The following is a 19,024-nucleotide window of genomic DNA, read 5'->3' as shown; positions in this document are numbered from 1 at the left end:
ACAGGAAACTGTCTTTGCAAGACTGAAATGAGATAGACGCTTAATTAATCTTAAACTGTTAAACCAATCACAGGTGTTTGTTTTCAGCCTATTGTGATGAACTGCTTTTTGTTCCCTGAACATGTCCGAGGCTACAGAACCAAGAATCGCAAAAAAAAAAAAAAAAAGTTTTCATTTAAATTTTCCAACATAGTCTAACATTAAAGGGAGTTAATTTGATATGTGCAATACAACTGTCTCCAAAGATGAATGGATAATCCTGATAAATGATTGGGGTCTAATTATTGATCATGACATTGCTACTGTTATTACTGAGTCAGTCGTACACAGTTGCAGCGTCAGGGCCAGAGCATGAACAGCGCAAAATTAAGTCAATAGAGTGAGGAGAGTCTGATGACTTTTATCTAATCTATGGACGTCTCGCTGCTCAGCCAGCCATGTGACTTGACAGGAGGCCCTATCCCTGTGGGTAGGCATTGACGGGAAGACAAACTGCCGTTTTCCCATGACATCATCGCCTTTATTTCCCCCCTCTAGATGACTCCGATCTGCCTCACTCCACGCTCACAAGACGCTTCAAACTAGAATACCCTGGAGGTTAATGGAGGCGCATTAGAGGTCGTATTTTATTGCCACATGACCACAGTGCAGATTGCCTTAAGCACTGCACATTATTAACATTTTGTGACAAGAAAAGAATTGGATCAGTCTTTGTGTCACCATGCTTTAAGTGTTTGACGCTATGTTCAGTCATACTTGTGCAAATTTCATTTAACTAATCTAGCAGACATTTATGAAGACCCTTCATTACAATCATCTATATTATTTAGATCCCCTAAAACATGACAAAAGCACTATTCAGGCTTCTTTACCTTATTAAAATCTGGTAGATAGTTTAGCCATGAAAGATGCTTAATGAGACTTTCTGCCCAGAATGGTTCATGGGAGACTTTTGGGGATGTATGAATCTTACAAATCGGTGCAGTTGGTGTTACAGTGTCTAATGGGGCTGGGTGCACGGTCGATCCATACAGGCCCTGCCTTTTAGGCTCACTTTGTTCACTAATAGCCATAGGAGCAAAAGTATATAACTCTGATACCCGCTCAACAACTACTAGACTTGCCAAGACTTTAAATGCAAAGAGTGATGGAGGACGGTGTATAAACTGATGTGTAGGAGAAGAGCCTGTTCTGTAAACTGTACAGTAAATGAGCATTTATTGTCAAGGATGGGGAAGGCATGTTTCACTCTACTCTGACTTACTCTGCCTCTGTTTGGCTTATTATCCTAACCAATTTCACCTTATTTTACTTGAAAACTATTCAGAATAATTAACCGTCCATTAGATCTCTTTTCATAAAATCAAATGCATTTCTAATTTTTTGTAGTTGTGTGTTTGCAAGCCTGTGGGTGTGTGTGTGTGTGTGTGTGTGTGTGTGTGTGTGTGTGTGTGTGTGTGTGTGTGTGTGTGCCTTTTCACTTACTTCAAAAAGATGTATGCAAACTGATCATATGTGTTCACCATGGTATGCACCAGTACTCTGTTAAAAGACACTTGTGTGGGGCGTCGGGTGGCTCAGTGGATAAAGCAGGTGCCACATAAATGAAGGCAATGTCCTTGCCACAGCAGCCGTAGGTTCGATTCCAGCTCGCAGCCCTTTGTCGCATGTCATTCCCTCTCTCTCCCCCTTTCACACTAACAGTCTTCTGTCCTGTCTAATAAAGGCAAAAACTGCCCAAAAAAAACTAAAAGAAAAAAAGACACTTGTGTGAGATGAAGTTCGTCCACAGCAGTTTCATGAAAAATAAAATAAATTCAGTAATCTCTACTTGATCGTTTAAAATTAGGGATTACTGGCCTTGTCCAAGTCTCAAAATTATACTCAGAGTCAGCATCCTGTATTTACCAATATAAAGCTGACATTACAGTAGCCTTATCTCTCCTGCGCAGTGACTTGACTTCACAGTGTGCATCTCTGCACGTCTGACATTACATTCCAGGAAAAACCTGTGGTGAAATGCTGTGAAGCCTGAGCCTACTAAAAAATATGCCCCGAATAAAATCATTTTTTTCTCCTGATAACTAATGGAACTCTGGCTGTGAAAAACATGATATTTAAAACATTTGATGGCGAGCTCACATGCACACGCTAAGCTTGACTTTGACCTTCATATCCACAATCTGCTGATAAGACTTTACTTTTGGTGTGGTGTTTGGGTGATGAGGTTGTCAATCAAACCTTGTGAAAGCACAGCGGAGACTAAATCAAGACAGACTGCTGATGTTTGACTTTTTCTCCTCCTCTTCTCCCTTTCTCCCTCTTCTTGTCTCCCACAGATCGAGAGGACCAATCCATTCTGTGCACGTGAGTATACAAGCTCCATCCACCCACTGCATCAATTTTATTTTTTATTTTTTAATGTTTTATTAACATTTTTGTGCTTTATTGAAGCCATTGTTATTTTTACAGATTAAAGTTATTGTTTTTGAAAATTAGGTCCTCAGGGCTGGAACTTGTATATCCATCTTATATTGCTGAGATAAACTAATAGTGTAAGGTTCATGGTTGATTCATTACTCTCATCCGTGTTTTTTTTCCCTTTGTATTCTCTGAAATATCATCAAATGGTGCAGTATATTTCCCCGCGGTCTTTCATTTTTGTCTGCATTACATGATATTGAAAGTCACAGTAATGCATTCACTGGTAAATAAACAAGTTCGGGAGCAGTGTGAGTGAACCAGCTGAGGCCTTTGCAGTCTTTTTAAAGTGTGTGTCTCAATGACACTGACCAGACCGTCACGACTTGAGAGAAACGTGTGAAACGTAGGTCTGAGAAATGCCTGACATTTCTGCTGCGCAGCCCTCTGGTGTCCCTTGGGTGACAAGTGTCTACAGATGACAGGAATGTCACCAAAGAAAATGCCAGGGAGAATATCAAGACATGAGACATGCGACAGCCCTGTTACTCAGGCACGGTGAATAGTGAAGTGTTCATGTTATTTTGTCCCTTCTAGATACACACGGAGGGTCAAGATAAATTGTATTGCACACCTTACAAAATACAGTAATACAACAACTGCATTCAACAAAACTGAAATTATATTGTAGGGTTGTCTTTAAAAAATCTATTTCGAACAAATTAGAGCCAACATCTAAATCAGATTCATCCCAGGTAACCTTGTCCTAAACGTGATGTAGTATTGACATTCATTGCCTTCATTTAGTGTCTCTGCTTTTGTAAGATATTGTTCAACTACCTAAAAGCTTGTAAACAGACCTTTGAATTGACATTTATTTGTAACTCATCTTTGAATTTTGATTTGAACAGATCATTAAACTTCTGATATCTGTTTTTCTTATGATTTTTTTTAATGGTGGTCCAAATTTAAAATAAAAAGTTTCATCCCTAATAAACACTAGAGTTGAATTAACACCTTTCACATACTCATATCCAATATTTAACATTCATTACATTGTGATTGGCCCATCTGAAGCCCTGTCCCTTTTTCATTCTGTGTGCCAATAACAGTTGAGCAACCTTCAAACACAGCAGAACCTCAGTCAACTTTTCAACTTGGATTATTTTATTTAATGTGTGGACCTTGTTAGGAACCACTGATCTCAATAGCACTGTAGCACTGGGCTAAACCGAGCAGGCATCGCCCGCTTTCTTTTTGTTGATTTTGTCTGACTTAGCAACTGTAACTAAGGGAGTGGGACTTAGAATCCTTCAGTTGTGTTGCTTTGTTGAACAAAAGATTAATGTATTCATGCTTGCACACACTTCTATACAAAGACATTAAAATATGGCTTTTGCACATTCAGGGCTTTGGCATGAAGTACACAAACTGATTGTAAATAGTATGAAACACTAAATGCTTAATAATAATAATAATGATAATAACCTTATTAATATAGCACCTTTAAAAACAGAAAGTGCTTTAACAAACAAAGCAAAGCAGAAATGGCATACACGGAGGACATTATAACAACAGAAAGCCAAACAGTCCTATTGAACAAGAGTGAGATGAAACAAGGGTAGAGTTAGGATAAAATTTAAGACAAGAGGACATATCATGCAAGATGCAAGACATAAAATGTCACTATAATAGACAAAAATAGATCAAAAAAACAACAGAAACTATAAAGGCAGTAGAACCACAAATACAGGGAAATAAAAGTAATAAAATTGTTAAATAAATAAAAAGACGGTGGATTAAGTCAGCACTCTTTGTTTGTGCGGCATGTCTTCTGAAATAAGGGAGCTGAGCAATCTAACACCCAGCAGTCCAAGGCCAACAACAGTGACATTGACATAATCCCTCCATTATTACCCTCCGTTCACAGAAACCAACTAGACTGACAGTTACACACCGCTCTCCCGGTCTTTGCTCTCAGCCACATCACATTCACTCAATATGAAAGCAAAACAATATTTTCTGCATAGCTGGTGTATGCAAATATGCACTTATTGTAAAACCTCAAGTATGCTCTAAATCTAAACTGCTCCTCCGAAGTTTCTGCACGGCTCAGAGATTTTCTTCCCTGTTTTTTTAATGTCATGGTCACTGTATGACAGAGCAGTTAAAAACAGGCTGCACATCCACACGCAGCAACCGCAAGCCAAAACTTGACTGACAGTCAAAAAATATTGTAAAGAAAGACACACACGATCAGATACAAACCAGAATTTAGTTTGTCTTGAAATTATTTGTGCGTTCCTTTGTCTTGTTCTGTCCTCGCCCACAAGCACCTGGCATTTTGTATATTAAAGGCGTACCATTAGCTTTATTGATCCAGTTTTTTAAGATCACAGATTGGCTAAGATAAAAGGGTTCCTTCTAGTTTAGTCTTTCACACTCACTATTCTGAGTATGTCTGTTTTTGTGTGCATCATCTTCTTTTGTCCAACAGGGGTGAATCAGGAGCTGGCAAGACGGAAAACACAAAAAAGGTCATTCAGTACCTGGCACATGTTGCCTCGTCCCACAAAGGAAGAAAAGACCACAACATTCCTGTGAGTATTCTCCTTTCTCATCTCTCTAATTTAGGTTAGCAGTGCCTGCAAGAAGCCATGAACTGAACTGAAGGAGCCCATCAAAATGTGTTGAAATACTAACGTTGATGTTGGATTTCTTATAAAACTGAATCACTACCTCTAAGCCCCATTATATCTCTGTATTTCCCGCACTATCATAATACCAGGGAATTCTTTCGACCTTATATAATGCTGTAATTACAACAACGATTATCAGAGGTAACCAATGAGCTGTAGTATGCTCTAGTATGAAACATGGCTGTGTGCACTGGATGAGTGCACACAATCTAACAATTTGCATTTGTTTATCCGTAACAAACAGCCAGAATCACCCAAACCAGTGAAACTACAGGCAAGTCTTTATACTTTCTTATATACCGTCTTTATGTGCATGCTCCACTAACATTTACTTCTCAAACAAATTCACTTTGTCTAAATGGGCTCATTAAATATATAACATGAGCCCACTAAAGCCTTTACGGTACGGTGCTTTTACTCTTGGAGGGTGTCACTTATTCGTATTCCAAAAATGCATCACCCTGTAGCTCCCTTGTTTGGTTCAGTAGGTGCAGCGACCACTTTCTTTTCGTGTGCTCCCATTATCCTTGCACTAGAATAAAGTTTGAAATCTCTTTCTCTTCAGGTAACTCAACAGTTTCATTAAATGTTTCATAAAAATGCACAAGGATACAAGTTAGCACAAATATAGGCACAAAACAAATGGCTGTCTGAAGCATCAGGATAATGTACCGTTATTAAACAAGCCGGCTGGAGGTTAGCGTCTAGTTACCATTGAGACAACTGAAACCTTTCGCCAAAGCATACATTCAAAAAGTTACGCAGCTCTTTAATTTCTGTTGATTAATGCTCATCAAAAGTGTTGAGCACCGTACCATAAATCAGATTTAAGGGCTCATCAAGGGGTGTAAGCAAGTTTGAAGACACCAGAATTGACCATTGACACTTTGTGAGCTGCATTTAATAATAAAGACCTGAAAACGGCATATTTAGCTTTTACATTGTCTCTCTCTGTCAGGCACAAAATGCAGTTGTAAGTAATTTTTAAAATTTGCATGATTATTTGTAGTCCCTTTATTGTGTTTACTGTGATTGACTTACTTTGTCCAGATGTGTCACACTGTAAATTTGCTTCCCATTATTGTGATTCACTCTCTCTGACATGGTCACATGCATGTTGTTTTTATTTGTTGTGGTAGCCACATGTAAAGCCTCAGCTGTCATCTTGTTTTGTGTGAAACTTAGCATCATAAACTGCAAAAAACAACTTGGATTGTAGCTATCTTGTGTGTTACTAGACTTGTAAGTTAACATCAGTCCAGGTCATCAGGACTTAGAAGCCTGCAGTTAGCCACCTGATGTGTGACTGACTAACAGTATATATGAGATGCATAGTACAAACCATTAACTACCTGTTAACCTAGAACAGCATTATAAGCAGTAATCTGGGTCTGAGGGGCCAGGATTACAGACCGCTGAGGTATCACAGTATCGCCTGTTGCTAGTTCCATCTGTAGACTGCTGTAGGATGTACTTAGATGCTGGCACGTAGGCATAAAAAAAGTGTTCAGCTTGTACTAGAAGTTTATGTGTATCCATGTCATTAATTCAGTTTATTGTTTTTCATAATAACAATTGAATCTCCCCATTCCTACAGAGTGGACCCCTGTTTTATGTGAGTAGTATGTAGTTTCTCGCCTATATTAACTCACTTACAGTATCAAAGGGGTGCTTTACTCACTCTGTTGCAACCTCCTCTTTACTCTCAAGAATAACTGACTAATGTTGCCTGGTGGGCAGTACATTTTATTTTTTTTCATTCACCTTTATTCACCTTCTGCTTTCACTTTTAACACTGCATGATGTGCACTTCCTGTCCTTACTGAGCTAATACTGTAGGATCTGCTTCTTTCAGACATTTAACATTTACATTGCTTACAATGTGAAGACACCTCTCATTCAAATGAAACATTGCTCTGATTTTTTCTTTTATAAACTAATGAGCTGCCATGAAGCTGATGAATCTCATGTTATTTTTTTGCCTGCATAATCAATCAGGTTATTGTGTACACGGCTCACCTAGCCTTAAGTGTAGGCTAGTTTTGGTGTGAGTTGCAGAGTAAACTACAACCACCAACCGAATCACTGCGCAGAGGGAAGCGTGCATCTACTGCTAGCTTACCTAGCAACACTGAGCTAGCTAACATTACAGCTCAGCTGAGGAGGACGCCAGTAATCTTTACATTTTTCACTGTCACAACCACAATGGTGGGTGTGGTTCGATAGAAAGAAAATAGTTCCTGCATGAAACTGCTCACATCACGGTCTCTAGATTATCTTGAGTAAGCAGGTCTTGATTTCTGGAAAGAGACATTGTTGAGCTTTTTAAATGCACATTTTCGGTGCTTTAAGCACCACAAGCCTAGTTCCATTATATTAGAAAAAAGGCAGACATCTCTACAGCCGATATCTCCAACACTCTGCAACTCACACCAAAACAATCTAGATAACTTTAAATAGCACCACGGGTAAGAGGAGAAAATATGTATTTTTGATTTTGGGGTGAACTGTCCCTTTTAAGGGTACTTTTTACTTCACAATGACCCTCCCATTTGCTGGATGTTATGTATTTTTATATTTACTGCACGCACACTATGTAAGAAGCTTCACAATAGTTACACCACAAGATATTTAGCCAACATTTATGCCAAATATGATTAAAGTTGTTCAACTGATTTTCATCCAGCTCATAATCTCTTGATCTGGACCTAGCAGCAGATGCAGAACCTTGTTTGACCTTTCTTACATTAAGTTAGATTCAGCCTGAGAGCTCTGTTGGCCCAAATGAGTTCTCCACACTGGCCGGTTCCTGTTCAGATTTAAATACTTTGTGCCATTTCCCAAGGACTGTTCTCCTATTTCTTGCTGATGGAAAGAGCGACTTGTAATATTTGTCTGGCCTCGTGACCTTCGCAGCAGATGTTGAGCTGCGAGTACACATCCACAACTGGCCTCTGCCTCCTAAGATTTAGTGGAACAGTTTTGACTGATCCTCTCAATCTGTCCTAAAGTACTGCTGCATGGCCTGCCAAACAGCCTGCACTCTGAGAGACGCACTTGCAGCTTTGAGCTGTAAATGTTTTCTATAAAGGTAGAAAACTTACTTTGAAGGAGATGATAAGGATTCTCTTTCTTTATAGCTTAAAAAGCTTAGTGGCTGATAATGTCTCTCAGTAGTTTTGAGGCGTATCAGGTTGCTTACGTTTTATCACAGCTACACAACAATTGGCCGGCTCAAGTGGAGGAGCCAGCTCTGTTTGTTGTCAGATGTCTGACATGCTCACTTTGCAACAGGAATGTGGGTCAACTTCTAATGCTGCTAAATTGGACCCCCACCGGTGTTTGTAATCTGCTCTTTGTTTTTAATGTGTGTGCAGCAGACCACACAGTTGGGTCGAAGCTGCCAATGAATAATTTCGGCTACCAAGTTGCACCACAGGCTCATGTTTATATAGAAACAAAGGCTTTCGGTTTGAATCCTCTGCCCTCTGTGGGCTTTGCCACCGCTCCGATAGCTGGATAAGGACCAGGTTTATCCAGTTCAGCCCTGCTTTACTCCAGCTGCTCAAAAACTCAATTAAAAGCAGCCCATCGTGCTCTCCAGCCAAAGATCACATTACATGTCTCACATCCTGAGTGCAATGCTGATTCCTCATCCCACAGATTTGTGGAAAATGGCCTCCTCTAACCGTCAGCGTTTGCAGCTATTTTTGATGTAATGGGAAAATATTCCACTTAGCCACAAGAAGAGAAGTTAACACTGCAGAAGAAATTGTTTTTCTCTCTGCCGTTTTGGATTTTCTGGTCCTGACCATCTACGCCACAATTTGGCGTAGATGGAAACACAGTGCGCCACCTGTCCAAACATCTGCATAAGTCACTTATATATTCATTTTCCCAGAAAAATGTCCTCAATCAAGGCTCAGTTCAGAATTTTTTTTTAAATATACACAAAAGATAAAACTCCTGCAAATTAAATTATCCAGGTTGTGGAAAACTCAATGAACTCCATGTTTTCAGGATTAGTTTATATATTTTTTGTGCTGTAGTGAATAAAAAAGTCCAAAAGCATCAAGTCCAAAGCCAAGACCCAATGGTTTCAGCATTTAGATTTCTTTAGTATGGCGAATTTTAGTTAAAAATGACATTTAAAAGAGGAAAAAAGAAAACTGTCACTTTTTATAAGCTAGAAACAGAATGTTTGGCATTTTTTGCTGGATAAATGTCTTATAGGATTATTGTTTTTCAGAATTCTTGGCAGTTAATATTTAGTCAAATGACTAGTTGTTTTGGCTCAGACCAGATCAGTTCAGAATTTTTCACTGATCTACAAACAACTCAAAGCAATGTCGCTTTCCAGAAATCATGTCCCTGTTACTAAAGCTAATCCACAGTCCTTGTTGTGAGCAGTTTAATGGAGGATTTTTTTCTTTTTACTGAACGACGCCTGCCATCCATGTCACTGCCCAGAAAGAAAGCGTGCATCTACTGCAAGCTCACCCATCACTCATCTGCTGACTGACGACTAATGATGTGTCAGTTTTTACCTGATCTACAAACAAGGATTTTGTTTTAAACAATGTTATTTGCTTTGATGTTTAGGAAGTGATATGATGACCTTTTGACCACACTTTTACTAACTGGAGTTACGGTTAGGTACCGAAATCGGTTTCTATATGAGCAGTACAAACCAAACCGAATTATAAATCAGATTTCGGTGCCTCATACTGGTGCTAGAGTTTGTGAGTTGCGAGAGAAAGAGAGAGCATGAGATAGAGCAAGCGAGCCTGTTTGTGCACTGCTCCCTCCAAAACTTTAAACTCAGTTTGGGTCTGAAAAAAACACCCAGGAAAACAATTCAGCTCCAAACACTGTTATTTAGCTCATTTAATATCGTGGACAACTGGAATACAACTCTAGAAAAATAAGAACCCCCCCACAAAACTCAATACTCTTCAGCATGACACAAGCCTGGTTTTTTAAAAGATTTAAGTTGATACAACAAAGGGTTTTTTTAGGATTATGGCTGTCTCACTGTTTTCATCGACTTCTCTGGTTTCATTTGTTCAGTTTACTGCATGGGGATCATTTATGTTAGGATTTCAGCTGTCTTTGTCTGCATGTTTATGTTCTTTTTTCTCAACTGCTCACTCTTAATTTCTCGTCATCTCTGTTTGTTGGTCATGTGGTGACAAAGGACTGCTGTGATGTCCCTCTGTTTTTTTTGTTTGTTTGTTTTTTCAGGGTGAATTGGAACGTCAGCTTTTACAAGCCAACCCTATCCTTGAATCTTTTGGGAACGCTAAGACAGTGAAAAACGACAACTCATCACGTTTTGTAAGTCCAGAAAAAGTGATTTATAAAGTGGGCTGCATTTTTAACACGCATCTCTCCAAGTCTACTCCAGTACTTTTGACACCCTTCACCTGGGTCAAGAAAATTTTTTATTTTTTTAATTTTTTATTTTTTTTAGAATACATGGAGGCAGACCTGATCGAAAGTAATTTAATCAACCTACCTTTACTGTAATCAATTCTATAGGCAGACACAGGCGCCTGCTAGTCATTAATGATGCCTTTTGATGTACTGGATCCTTTCCGACTGCAGGCAACTCCACTCAGCAGACTTCTTAATAGTGACGTACTGTACAAGAGGGACATAAGGAAAGTCTTGGCGTCAGTGTGATAAATTAATCTGTCAAATTTAAAGGCCATTATATGTTTATTCATTTTCTGTGTTGCCTCATAAATTGACCCCAGTAGGACTTTCTCAGCATGAGCCCTGCTCAGCCTAGATAGTAACAAATACCACACAGTTTTTACTTCAGCTGATCAGAAACAGACCTGTTACGTTCTGTATGGCCAAAACGTACATAAATGAACTGATCTTAATTTGAGTAGCTTGACAGAGTAAAGTTATGTTGTCAAGTCAAGTCGGACTTATTTAAAAAGCACAGGCATGATCGTATGCAAACACAGGAATGACCAAAAAACAGGATATATGCACATTAATGAAAGCATACAATATATTCATAAATGTATAACACAAAAATATTATTGCACAAACAAATTTAAAATAGAGGATTTTCCTGTATGAATGTAGTCTTCTTGTATAATGTATTTATTTTAATTTATTCTATAGATGATGTGTATCAGTGTTCATGTTTATGGGGGATTCGTGCCAACTCTAAGTATGTTATCCTTTAAACATCAAACTTATCAGACGTTTCCCGCCATGAGGCCTCAGTGTGTTGCAACAGAACAGAGTCATTATGGTGGCAATTGATTTCTGCATATCTTGTCTTATGCACTTCCTGAGCATTTATCTTACGTTCATCTCTGCAGGGCAAATTCATCCGGATCAACTTTGATGTCACCGGATACATCGTTGGAGCCAATATTGAAACCTGTATCCTGTTTTAAAACGATTGACTGGAACTGAGTTGCATTCTGTAATATGAGTCATTGTGGGTGAGATATTTACAAAAAGCCTAGTAACAGGGAATGAATATAATAATAAATGATCTCAACCAGTTTGGTCTGTACATGTACACAAGAACATTTTAAGACATTTTAAGTTTTGATTCCACATCAGGCTGATCCACCACATAGGTTTTTTTCTTTGACCGTTCTGCATCAGACTTGCTGGAGAAGTCCAGAGCTATTCGTCAAGCCAAAGATGAGCGCACCTTCCACATTTTCTACCAGCTGCTGGCTGGAGCTGGAGAGCACCTCAGATGTACGTAGACTGAGCTTTTATACTAGCAAGTTGATTTTTCTTCTCTCTGTTTGCCATTACTTTAGACCACAGCTGATTCTGGCTGCTTAACTATGTAAAAGTTAATTTATGTTATGTTAGGCAGCTGTATAAATTACATGACATAGTTCAAATTCATACCAAGAATTGCCACCAATTCCACCAAAACCCAGTCCTTAGTCAGTCCACGAGTCTTAAAAAGAAAACAAGAACTCACATCAAGGCTTCTAAATGTTTAAACCACATTTCTCTCCACAGCGGACCTGCTTTTGGAAGGATTCAACAACTACCGTTTCCTGTCTAACGGTAACATACCGATCCCCGGCCAGCAGGACAAAGACAACTTCCAGGAGACCATGGAGGCCATGCACATCATGAGCTTTGGCCATGAGGAGATTCTGGGTATGTTTACCAGAACAGCAGCATAAAATACATAAGCACACCAAGTTTCTCATGGAGGTTTGTTTTGACTTTAATTTTAGAAAACTTTGTGGGAAGATAACTCATCAAGCCCCTCTGATTTCATGGTTTTCGAAGGTGAAACAAAAGCATCTTACAGCATCTTTGGCAAATGTAAGGAGAGATATCTCTCCTTACCAAAGGGATTTGATCAAATCATTCAAAAGTGGGCATGATTTAGTAAGACAGAACATATGGAGCGTCATTGGACTCTTGGCCTCCACACACCAAAGAGGGACAGGGAAAAGAATGAATTTAACCCCAACCATCCTCTTTTGGAAAATGTAAACAATATTCTTGCCTCATGCCATGTATTATATTGTTCTGCTACCTATACAAAAGAGTTAACAGCCAGGGAAGGTTTTATATAATAGATGGGGTTAGCACCAAATCATAATGGATTGGAAGAATTTATCCAATGAATGAGCGCTTGATGAGTCTTAAAAAAATATCTTAATGTTTTACAGGAAGTGAAATGAGAGGGCTTTTGATAGAAAAATTATTTTGCTACATGTTTTGTGTGCACCAAAGATAATACCATTCACTAATATTTTGTATTTCTCCAGGTGTTACATGTTTTGTAGAAAGTACTAATGGTGTGTTTTTTTAAATTGATTTTGTCCACTGAGATTAAAATTTAATCATGGTTCTCCATGACCATGAAACCAACCCATTTCATCGCAGTTTCTCTAGTAATGTTTTTGTCTCCTTCTTATATCTGTAGCCATGTTGAAGGTGGTGTCCTCGGTGCTCCAGTTTGGTAACATTAACTTTAAGAAGGAGAGGAACTCTGACCAAGCCTCTATGCCTGACAATACTGGTAGGTATCACACACGCACGCACACACACACACACACACACACACACACACACACACACACACACGTGCACTTGCGCTGCAATCCCTTTACATCTGCTTCATAACCTCGTAGCTCAGAACCCACAGGTCAAGCCATTATTCTCCTCCTTTTCCTCTTCTCATATATACTTCAACTCCTCTCCTCACCTTTTCCTGTCTCCCTCACACGGCGTCCTCATCCACAGAACAGAGGAACTGGTGATTTATGTCCTCTCTCTCCCTGGGCCTTGTCAACTTGCCATTAAACCACATTATTGGGAGGATTTACTCCTGAAGGAAATGGGGCACAGCCGTCCAGTTCCTCCACATGTGGCACTGCATATTTGGCACTTAAATGAGGGAGGCAGGGAGAGAGTATGAGTCTAATGCCAATGATGCAGCTTAGCCAGATACTCCCAAATGCAATGAGCAGAATCCAGCACTGAAGCAGATGTTTTATTTTTTTTTAAAGTAGTGAGATTTGGCTGATCTAGACCGGATCCTGCTTCTTCTACTTTTTCCACAAACTCCAGCCATGTGAAATATGACTTTTTCCCTGTTACATTTCAAAAGAAAGTATCTTCAAAAGAATTTGTGATGAGTCTTAATATTAATCAGTAATGATCAAATAGGGAAGTTAATGATTTGCTATGGCTTGTAAAAGAGGTTGCAGTTGTAATAATATTTATAAAGTTATCTAATTGGGGGAAAAAAATGGGAATGATCGCCATCTCTATCAAGTCACCCTTACAGAACAAAAAAGAATTTCTCAATGTTATACAGGTATAGGCCAAATGTACTGTTTGAAATCACCTTTTTTACTCTCTTCAAAATAAACATCATTGTGTGCTTCTTTTTTTTTACGTCTTTGATTCCCAGCTGCTCAGAAACTGTGTCATCTGTTGGGTATGAATGTAATGGAGTTTACCAGAGCCATCCTGTCCCCGAGGATCAAAGTGGGAAGAGACTACGTCCAGAAAGCGCAGACTAAAGAGCAGGTCAGTGAGCTAACACCATGTATTTACTCCTCTGTTGCTAGCTTAGATCCTTAGTGACACTAATAATTGAGTATTGTATAGAAGTGCAACAGGAGTAGGTCTTCCTTTCAGTGCAAGATCATTTTATTATGAATTAAAGGGTTGCATAGTAAGTGGAGATAGGAATCACCAGAGGCCACAAATTATGTTTCTAAAGGAAAACACTGTCAACATCTGATTTATCTCATAAGATAAAGTTTTCCATCTGTTTGTCTCACTTTTTGTTGCACTATACCTTTATTGGGCAGAAAAGAACATTTGGAATCTGCGTATTTGTTAGTCTATATTTTATATAGTATTGCCATGCAAAAATATTGTGATACTATGCTGTATTGATTATTTTCTGCATAAACTGTGTTTCACAGTGACTAAAAGTTTGAGCATTTTTGGGGCTTTGATGGGTTTAAATTCTTCATTTAAATCATCAGTACAATATCGGGTAAATATCAGGTTCTTTAATTAAAAAAAAAAAGTTAAAGGTGCAAGCCTTAAAAACATGAGGAGAAGAGTCTGAATTTTTAAAATTCTGCTATGTCTGATACCAAAAAGGAAATGGAAGCAATAGGATTTATTCCATTTTATATATTTTTTTAAAATGATAACGAGATCTGCATCTAAAATGAAATAGCTTTTGTATATTTGGTCAGGTTTGGATGAATTCTGCATTTATGGCATTTCTGATCCAAGCCTCTGACCAGCTGCTTCTGCATACAGTAGTGGCTGAGCTTTATGGACATCGTTGTGTTAGGATCCATCAGTAAGCAGATACTAGTTGAAATATTTTATAAACTCATGGCCATAATACTAAAAAGTTCCTGTCGAAAACTGATATCGTGCTTTGTTTCATACTGTACTGAGCGCAAGGGAAGGTTAGTTTTAACCTCTGTGAAACCACTCCAAAGTGTGTCTCCTGTTTATAAATCATTAATTTAAAGTGCTGCGCTCTTGCAGACTTCTGATCGTTATGGCTGCGGCTCAATGGATTTGGCTTTTGTCTCAACTGTTTGAGATATTAATACAAAGCTGACTCAGGAAGCATTTGGAGCATTAATGCTATACAATCTTGCCAAAATGTATGAGCCCATTTGTCCATTGAGGATCTGGAAGCCTGTCTGAATTAGACCTGATTTGACTGTGCTCGCTCTGTGCCAGCTCTGTATCTACTTATATTGTCTCATTCCTTTCCCACTCCCCTCTTCTCTCTCTTCCTCCAGGCTGACTTTGCAGTCGAGGCCTTGGCTAAAGCAACATATGAGCGTCTTTTCCGCTGGCTGGTCCATCGCATCAACAAAGCTCTAGACAGAACTAAACGGCAGGGTGCCTCCTTCATCGGCATCCTGGACATTGCTGGTTTTGAGATTTTCCAGGTTTGGATTAAAATGTTTTATTCTTTACAGAAAAGAGTTTAGAGGGAACATTTTTGTTTGGTACAGTTCATGATAATGCCTGTTTCTGTTGCTGATGTTGTCATCATTTGAGGTTTCAGTTTCAGTAGTTTAAGTATTGTCCTTTCTCATATTTCTTCCCTGACTACAGTTGAACTCATTTGAGCAGCTGTGTATCAACTACACCAACGAGAAGCTGCAGCAGCTCTTCAACCACACCATGTTCATCCTGGAGCAGGAGGAGTACCAGAGGGAGGGCATCGAGTGGAGCTTCATCGACTTCGGCCTCGACCTGCAGCCCTGCATTGACCTCATCGAGAGGCCGGTCAGTGCAAATGATTAGCTAGTATCAGTTATACCGCTTGAATTATTTGGCTTTACTGACAAAAAGATGTAGCACCTGGATGATAATATTTACTTATCATTTCTGTTAACCACATGGAAAGGAAAAATGACTTCTGCCTTTACTTACTTATATCTGCATTGAGCAAAAAGTTGTGGTTAGGGCATCCTGGTGGCTGATGCTGGTTTAAGATGCTGACCACAATGCTCCTATCTAACAACCACACAAAGTGCGTGAAATTGTTGTCCTGCTGATGTAGTTACAGTTCACGCTCTCTAAAGTCTTTTGTTGTTTCTGTGCTAATATCTCTTAAGGCAAACCCTCCGGGAGTGTTGGCTCTTCTGGATGAAGAGTGCTGGTTCCCCAAAGCCACGGACAAAACCTTTGTAGACAAGCTGATCCAGGAGCAGGGCACACACACCAAGTTCCAGAAGCCCCGCCAGCTCAAAGACAAGGCCGACTTCTGCATCATCCATTACGCCGGCAAGGTACGCTCATTTTGATCTTTTTAAGAATCACGCTCAGCAGGTTTCTGCCTCTGCTTAAAGGGCAGGTCGTTAATTGTTATTTATTTATTTATTTATGTTTGAGGTTTTTATGTCATTTTGCAGCTGTTCATATGTATTAAATCCAAACATCCAAATTTTGGTTGGAGTATGTAGGTTTTAGCATCAAAATGCTTTTTTCCCAGGTCAGTCTAAAAATGTTGTCCCATGCAACCTGACGGAGGTTTCTGAATAATATGTGACATAGCTCAGTCACATAAAAACACAAACTAACCAACTGATTAAGGCAGCGTTAGACCAGTGACTCCTTTGTCCTGCGGGTTAAAATATGTTTTTTTTCCAATGGAGTCTGGTGGCTTTGAAGAGAGCGATGTAACAGCTTCAGTCCCTGTTGAAAAGGGCTACTTGACGGCAAGATAAAACCTTTAAAATAATATATACCACCCCATTAAAAAAAAAAAACTGAACTAGCTAATCCTTATAATTATTATAATGATCTCTAACCTACTATGCTGCTTTTGCTAACGATTAAATGGGTATTTCCCTTTGAAAATCCCCGAAATGACCGCAGACGAACCTTAGCTTCAAATACACAGTTGATCTGTGTTTCTTTTGAAATCATAAGTCTATTACTGGGAGGCTTTTTTGTTTTGTTTTGTTTTTTGTCATGGAAATGACACTTTGCTGAAATATATATATATATACTGCACGTACCTTCAGTTGCTTTATTTTGTCTTAACTTTGTACTTCAACAGATGCCTTTCACTTAAATGTCTGGAAGGTTGATACGCGCTGAACTGAATGTTCTGTTTTACCTCCATATTATATTATACATATATATACACACACACACACACACACACACACAGTATATATGACTCCCTTGCTCCTTATTGTACTTTTGTTCTGTGCAATATGTCTCTTTTCTGCCCCGATCATCTCCTGCAAAAGCTAAACAGAAAGTGAAAAGTTGCTACCGGTCTGCACTCAGATAAAACAATGACGCAAGGTTCTCCTGTGGTGGGATTTCAGGGAAATACTGAGTGCTGGTTTGATTTATACATCATTGTGTTGGAGTGGATTTTTATGCTGTGAGTGGTGTTATGCAATAGAACTCAGTGTTGGAGGGAGACCTGCTGAGTAGCACATCTGCTTATCATTATGTGGACTGGGTCGCTTTACACCACAATCACTCAGAAACTCAGAGAGGTGAACTGTAAGAATGTGTGCTGTAGAGAAAAATCTGCAGCGCTATGAAGCCAAATGTTATAAATGCACAAAAAAATATATATTACCTCACATATGCACTCTGAGTCACTACAATAAAGTATGACCTGGACAGTATATTAAGTCAGTACTTAAAAGAAAGTCACCATGTTGTGTCAGATGTAAAAAATACATTTGGAGACCGCTTTTTTTGAATACATGTTTTAGCATCCTGCAGAGGTTGTAATAGACGCATTTTCGAAGTTAACTCAAATATACATATACACATATATATTTTTTTCATTACTGTAATGCATTTTCTTCTTCAGTATGAACCGCCAGCAATATATTTCTGTTAAGCTAAATTTTGCTGAAGAATTGTTCACTTCATCCAAATCTTTAAAACTAGACAAGGATGGTGAAACCAACATATGACATTTATAGGATGCCACACATTTATATACAATAGAACAATAATGATATATAATAGCTCAAAGTGCTTTACGAGAAGGAAATAACATGCACTGAGTGCTTCACATGAAAATAGACATAGAATGATCATAAACAATGGGACAGTGTGCCATAATGATAATAACAATAATAATAATGAAGTAAAAAAAAATGGAATCAATAATTTAAGATGGAAACTAAAATCCACTGAACAATAATAATAATAACAATAATAACAAACATAATAGTATGAATATAATGCACAAAATCAAGTAAAATGCAAAATGTTAAAAGAATATATATAAAAAAGACTAAAATAAAGAGATGGAAGTTTTCAGCGTTCTTTGCTACTTATCAGGGTATATTTAACAAAATTTAAGTACAGAAATGCTAAAGATGCATTAGATCCATTAAAAAAACACATGTTAAGGAGGGTTTTTTATCAAAAATGTTTGCCAATGAAAAAAATAGTGTTTTGCAATCAGATTGTTTCGAATCATATTGCATCGGTTTCAGAAACCAATGATCAATTAGACTATAACTGTGGTATTAGTTTTGTCCGTACTCTGAGTTACTCTGAGTGGTGTCACTTGATTGTTGCAGGTGGACTATAAGGCAGACGAGTGGTTAATGAAGAACATGGACCCTCTGAATGACAATGTGGCCACACTCCTACATCAGTCAACTGACAAATTTGTGGCTGAACTTTGGAAAGACGGTAAGCTGCCACCTTCTTATTTTAACACTTCAAACAGTACAAGATACAAGAGTTGATCAATTTAAGTAACTCATCCATTTAGTTTTGTGAAGTATCTATCTGTTTGCTTCTTCAGTTAACAAGCACGTCTCTCACTCAAGCCTACTAAACAACAGCTGTGTGCCTTGTTGAGCCAGGCTTTTGCCTTTATGATTTCTAAGAATTAA

General features: G+C 38.6%; 1 protein-coding gene across 9 annotated transcripts in view; it reads left to right on the top strand.

Annotated features, from left to right (window-relative positions):
- LOC121941687 (myosin-10) overlaps positions 1-19,024 on the top strand; it is a 68,985-nt gene that overhangs the window by 23,819 nt on the left and 26,142 nt on the right. For 3 of the 9 annotated variants that reach the window (XM_088075609.1, XM_088075605.1, XM_088075600.1), the window contains exons 4-18: positions 2,340-2,367; positions 4,919-5,021; positions 5,365-5,394; positions 6,079-6,093; positions 6,718-6,735; positions 10,365-10,457; positions 11,465-11,528; positions 11,760-11,858; positions 12,135-12,278; positions 13,060-13,155; positions 14,053-14,171; positions 15,425-15,577; positions 15,747-15,920; positions 16,253-16,426; positions 18,704-18,818. In XM_088075609.1, the coding sequence (XP_087931735.1) occupies positions 2,340-2,367; positions 4,919-5,021; positions 5,365-5,394; positions 6,079-6,093; positions 6,718-6,735; positions 10,365-10,457; positions 11,465-11,528; positions 11,760-11,858; positions 12,135-12,278; positions 13,060-13,155; positions 14,053-14,171; positions 15,425-15,577; positions 15,747-15,920; positions 16,253-16,426; positions 18,704-18,818 (1,425 nt within the window). The remainder of the gene's footprint in view (positions 1-2,339; positions 2,368-4,918; positions 5,022-5,364; positions 5,395-6,078; positions 6,094-6,717; positions 6,736-10,364; positions 10,458-11,464; positions 11,529-11,759; positions 11,859-12,134; positions 12,279-13,059; positions 13,156-14,052; positions 14,172-15,424; positions 15,578-15,746; positions 15,921-16,252; positions 16,427-18,703; positions 18,819-19,024) is intronic. The other 6 variants (XM_088075607.1, XM_088075601.1, XM_088075608.1 and 3 more) reach the window with 4 other exon arrangements.

The sequence above is a fragment of the Plectropomus leopardus genome, chromosome 3 (genome assembly GCF_026936395.1).
Source record: "Plectropomus leopardus strain MGB_pleo_1.0 chromosome 3, ASM2693639v1, whole genome shotgun sequence".
NCBI lineage: Eukaryota > Metazoa > Chordata > Actinopteri > Perciformes > Serranidae > Plectropomus > Plectropomus leopardus.
The sequence above is the reverse complement of the archived record's forward strand: the minus strand, read 5'-3'. Positions and strand labels throughout refer to the sequence as shown.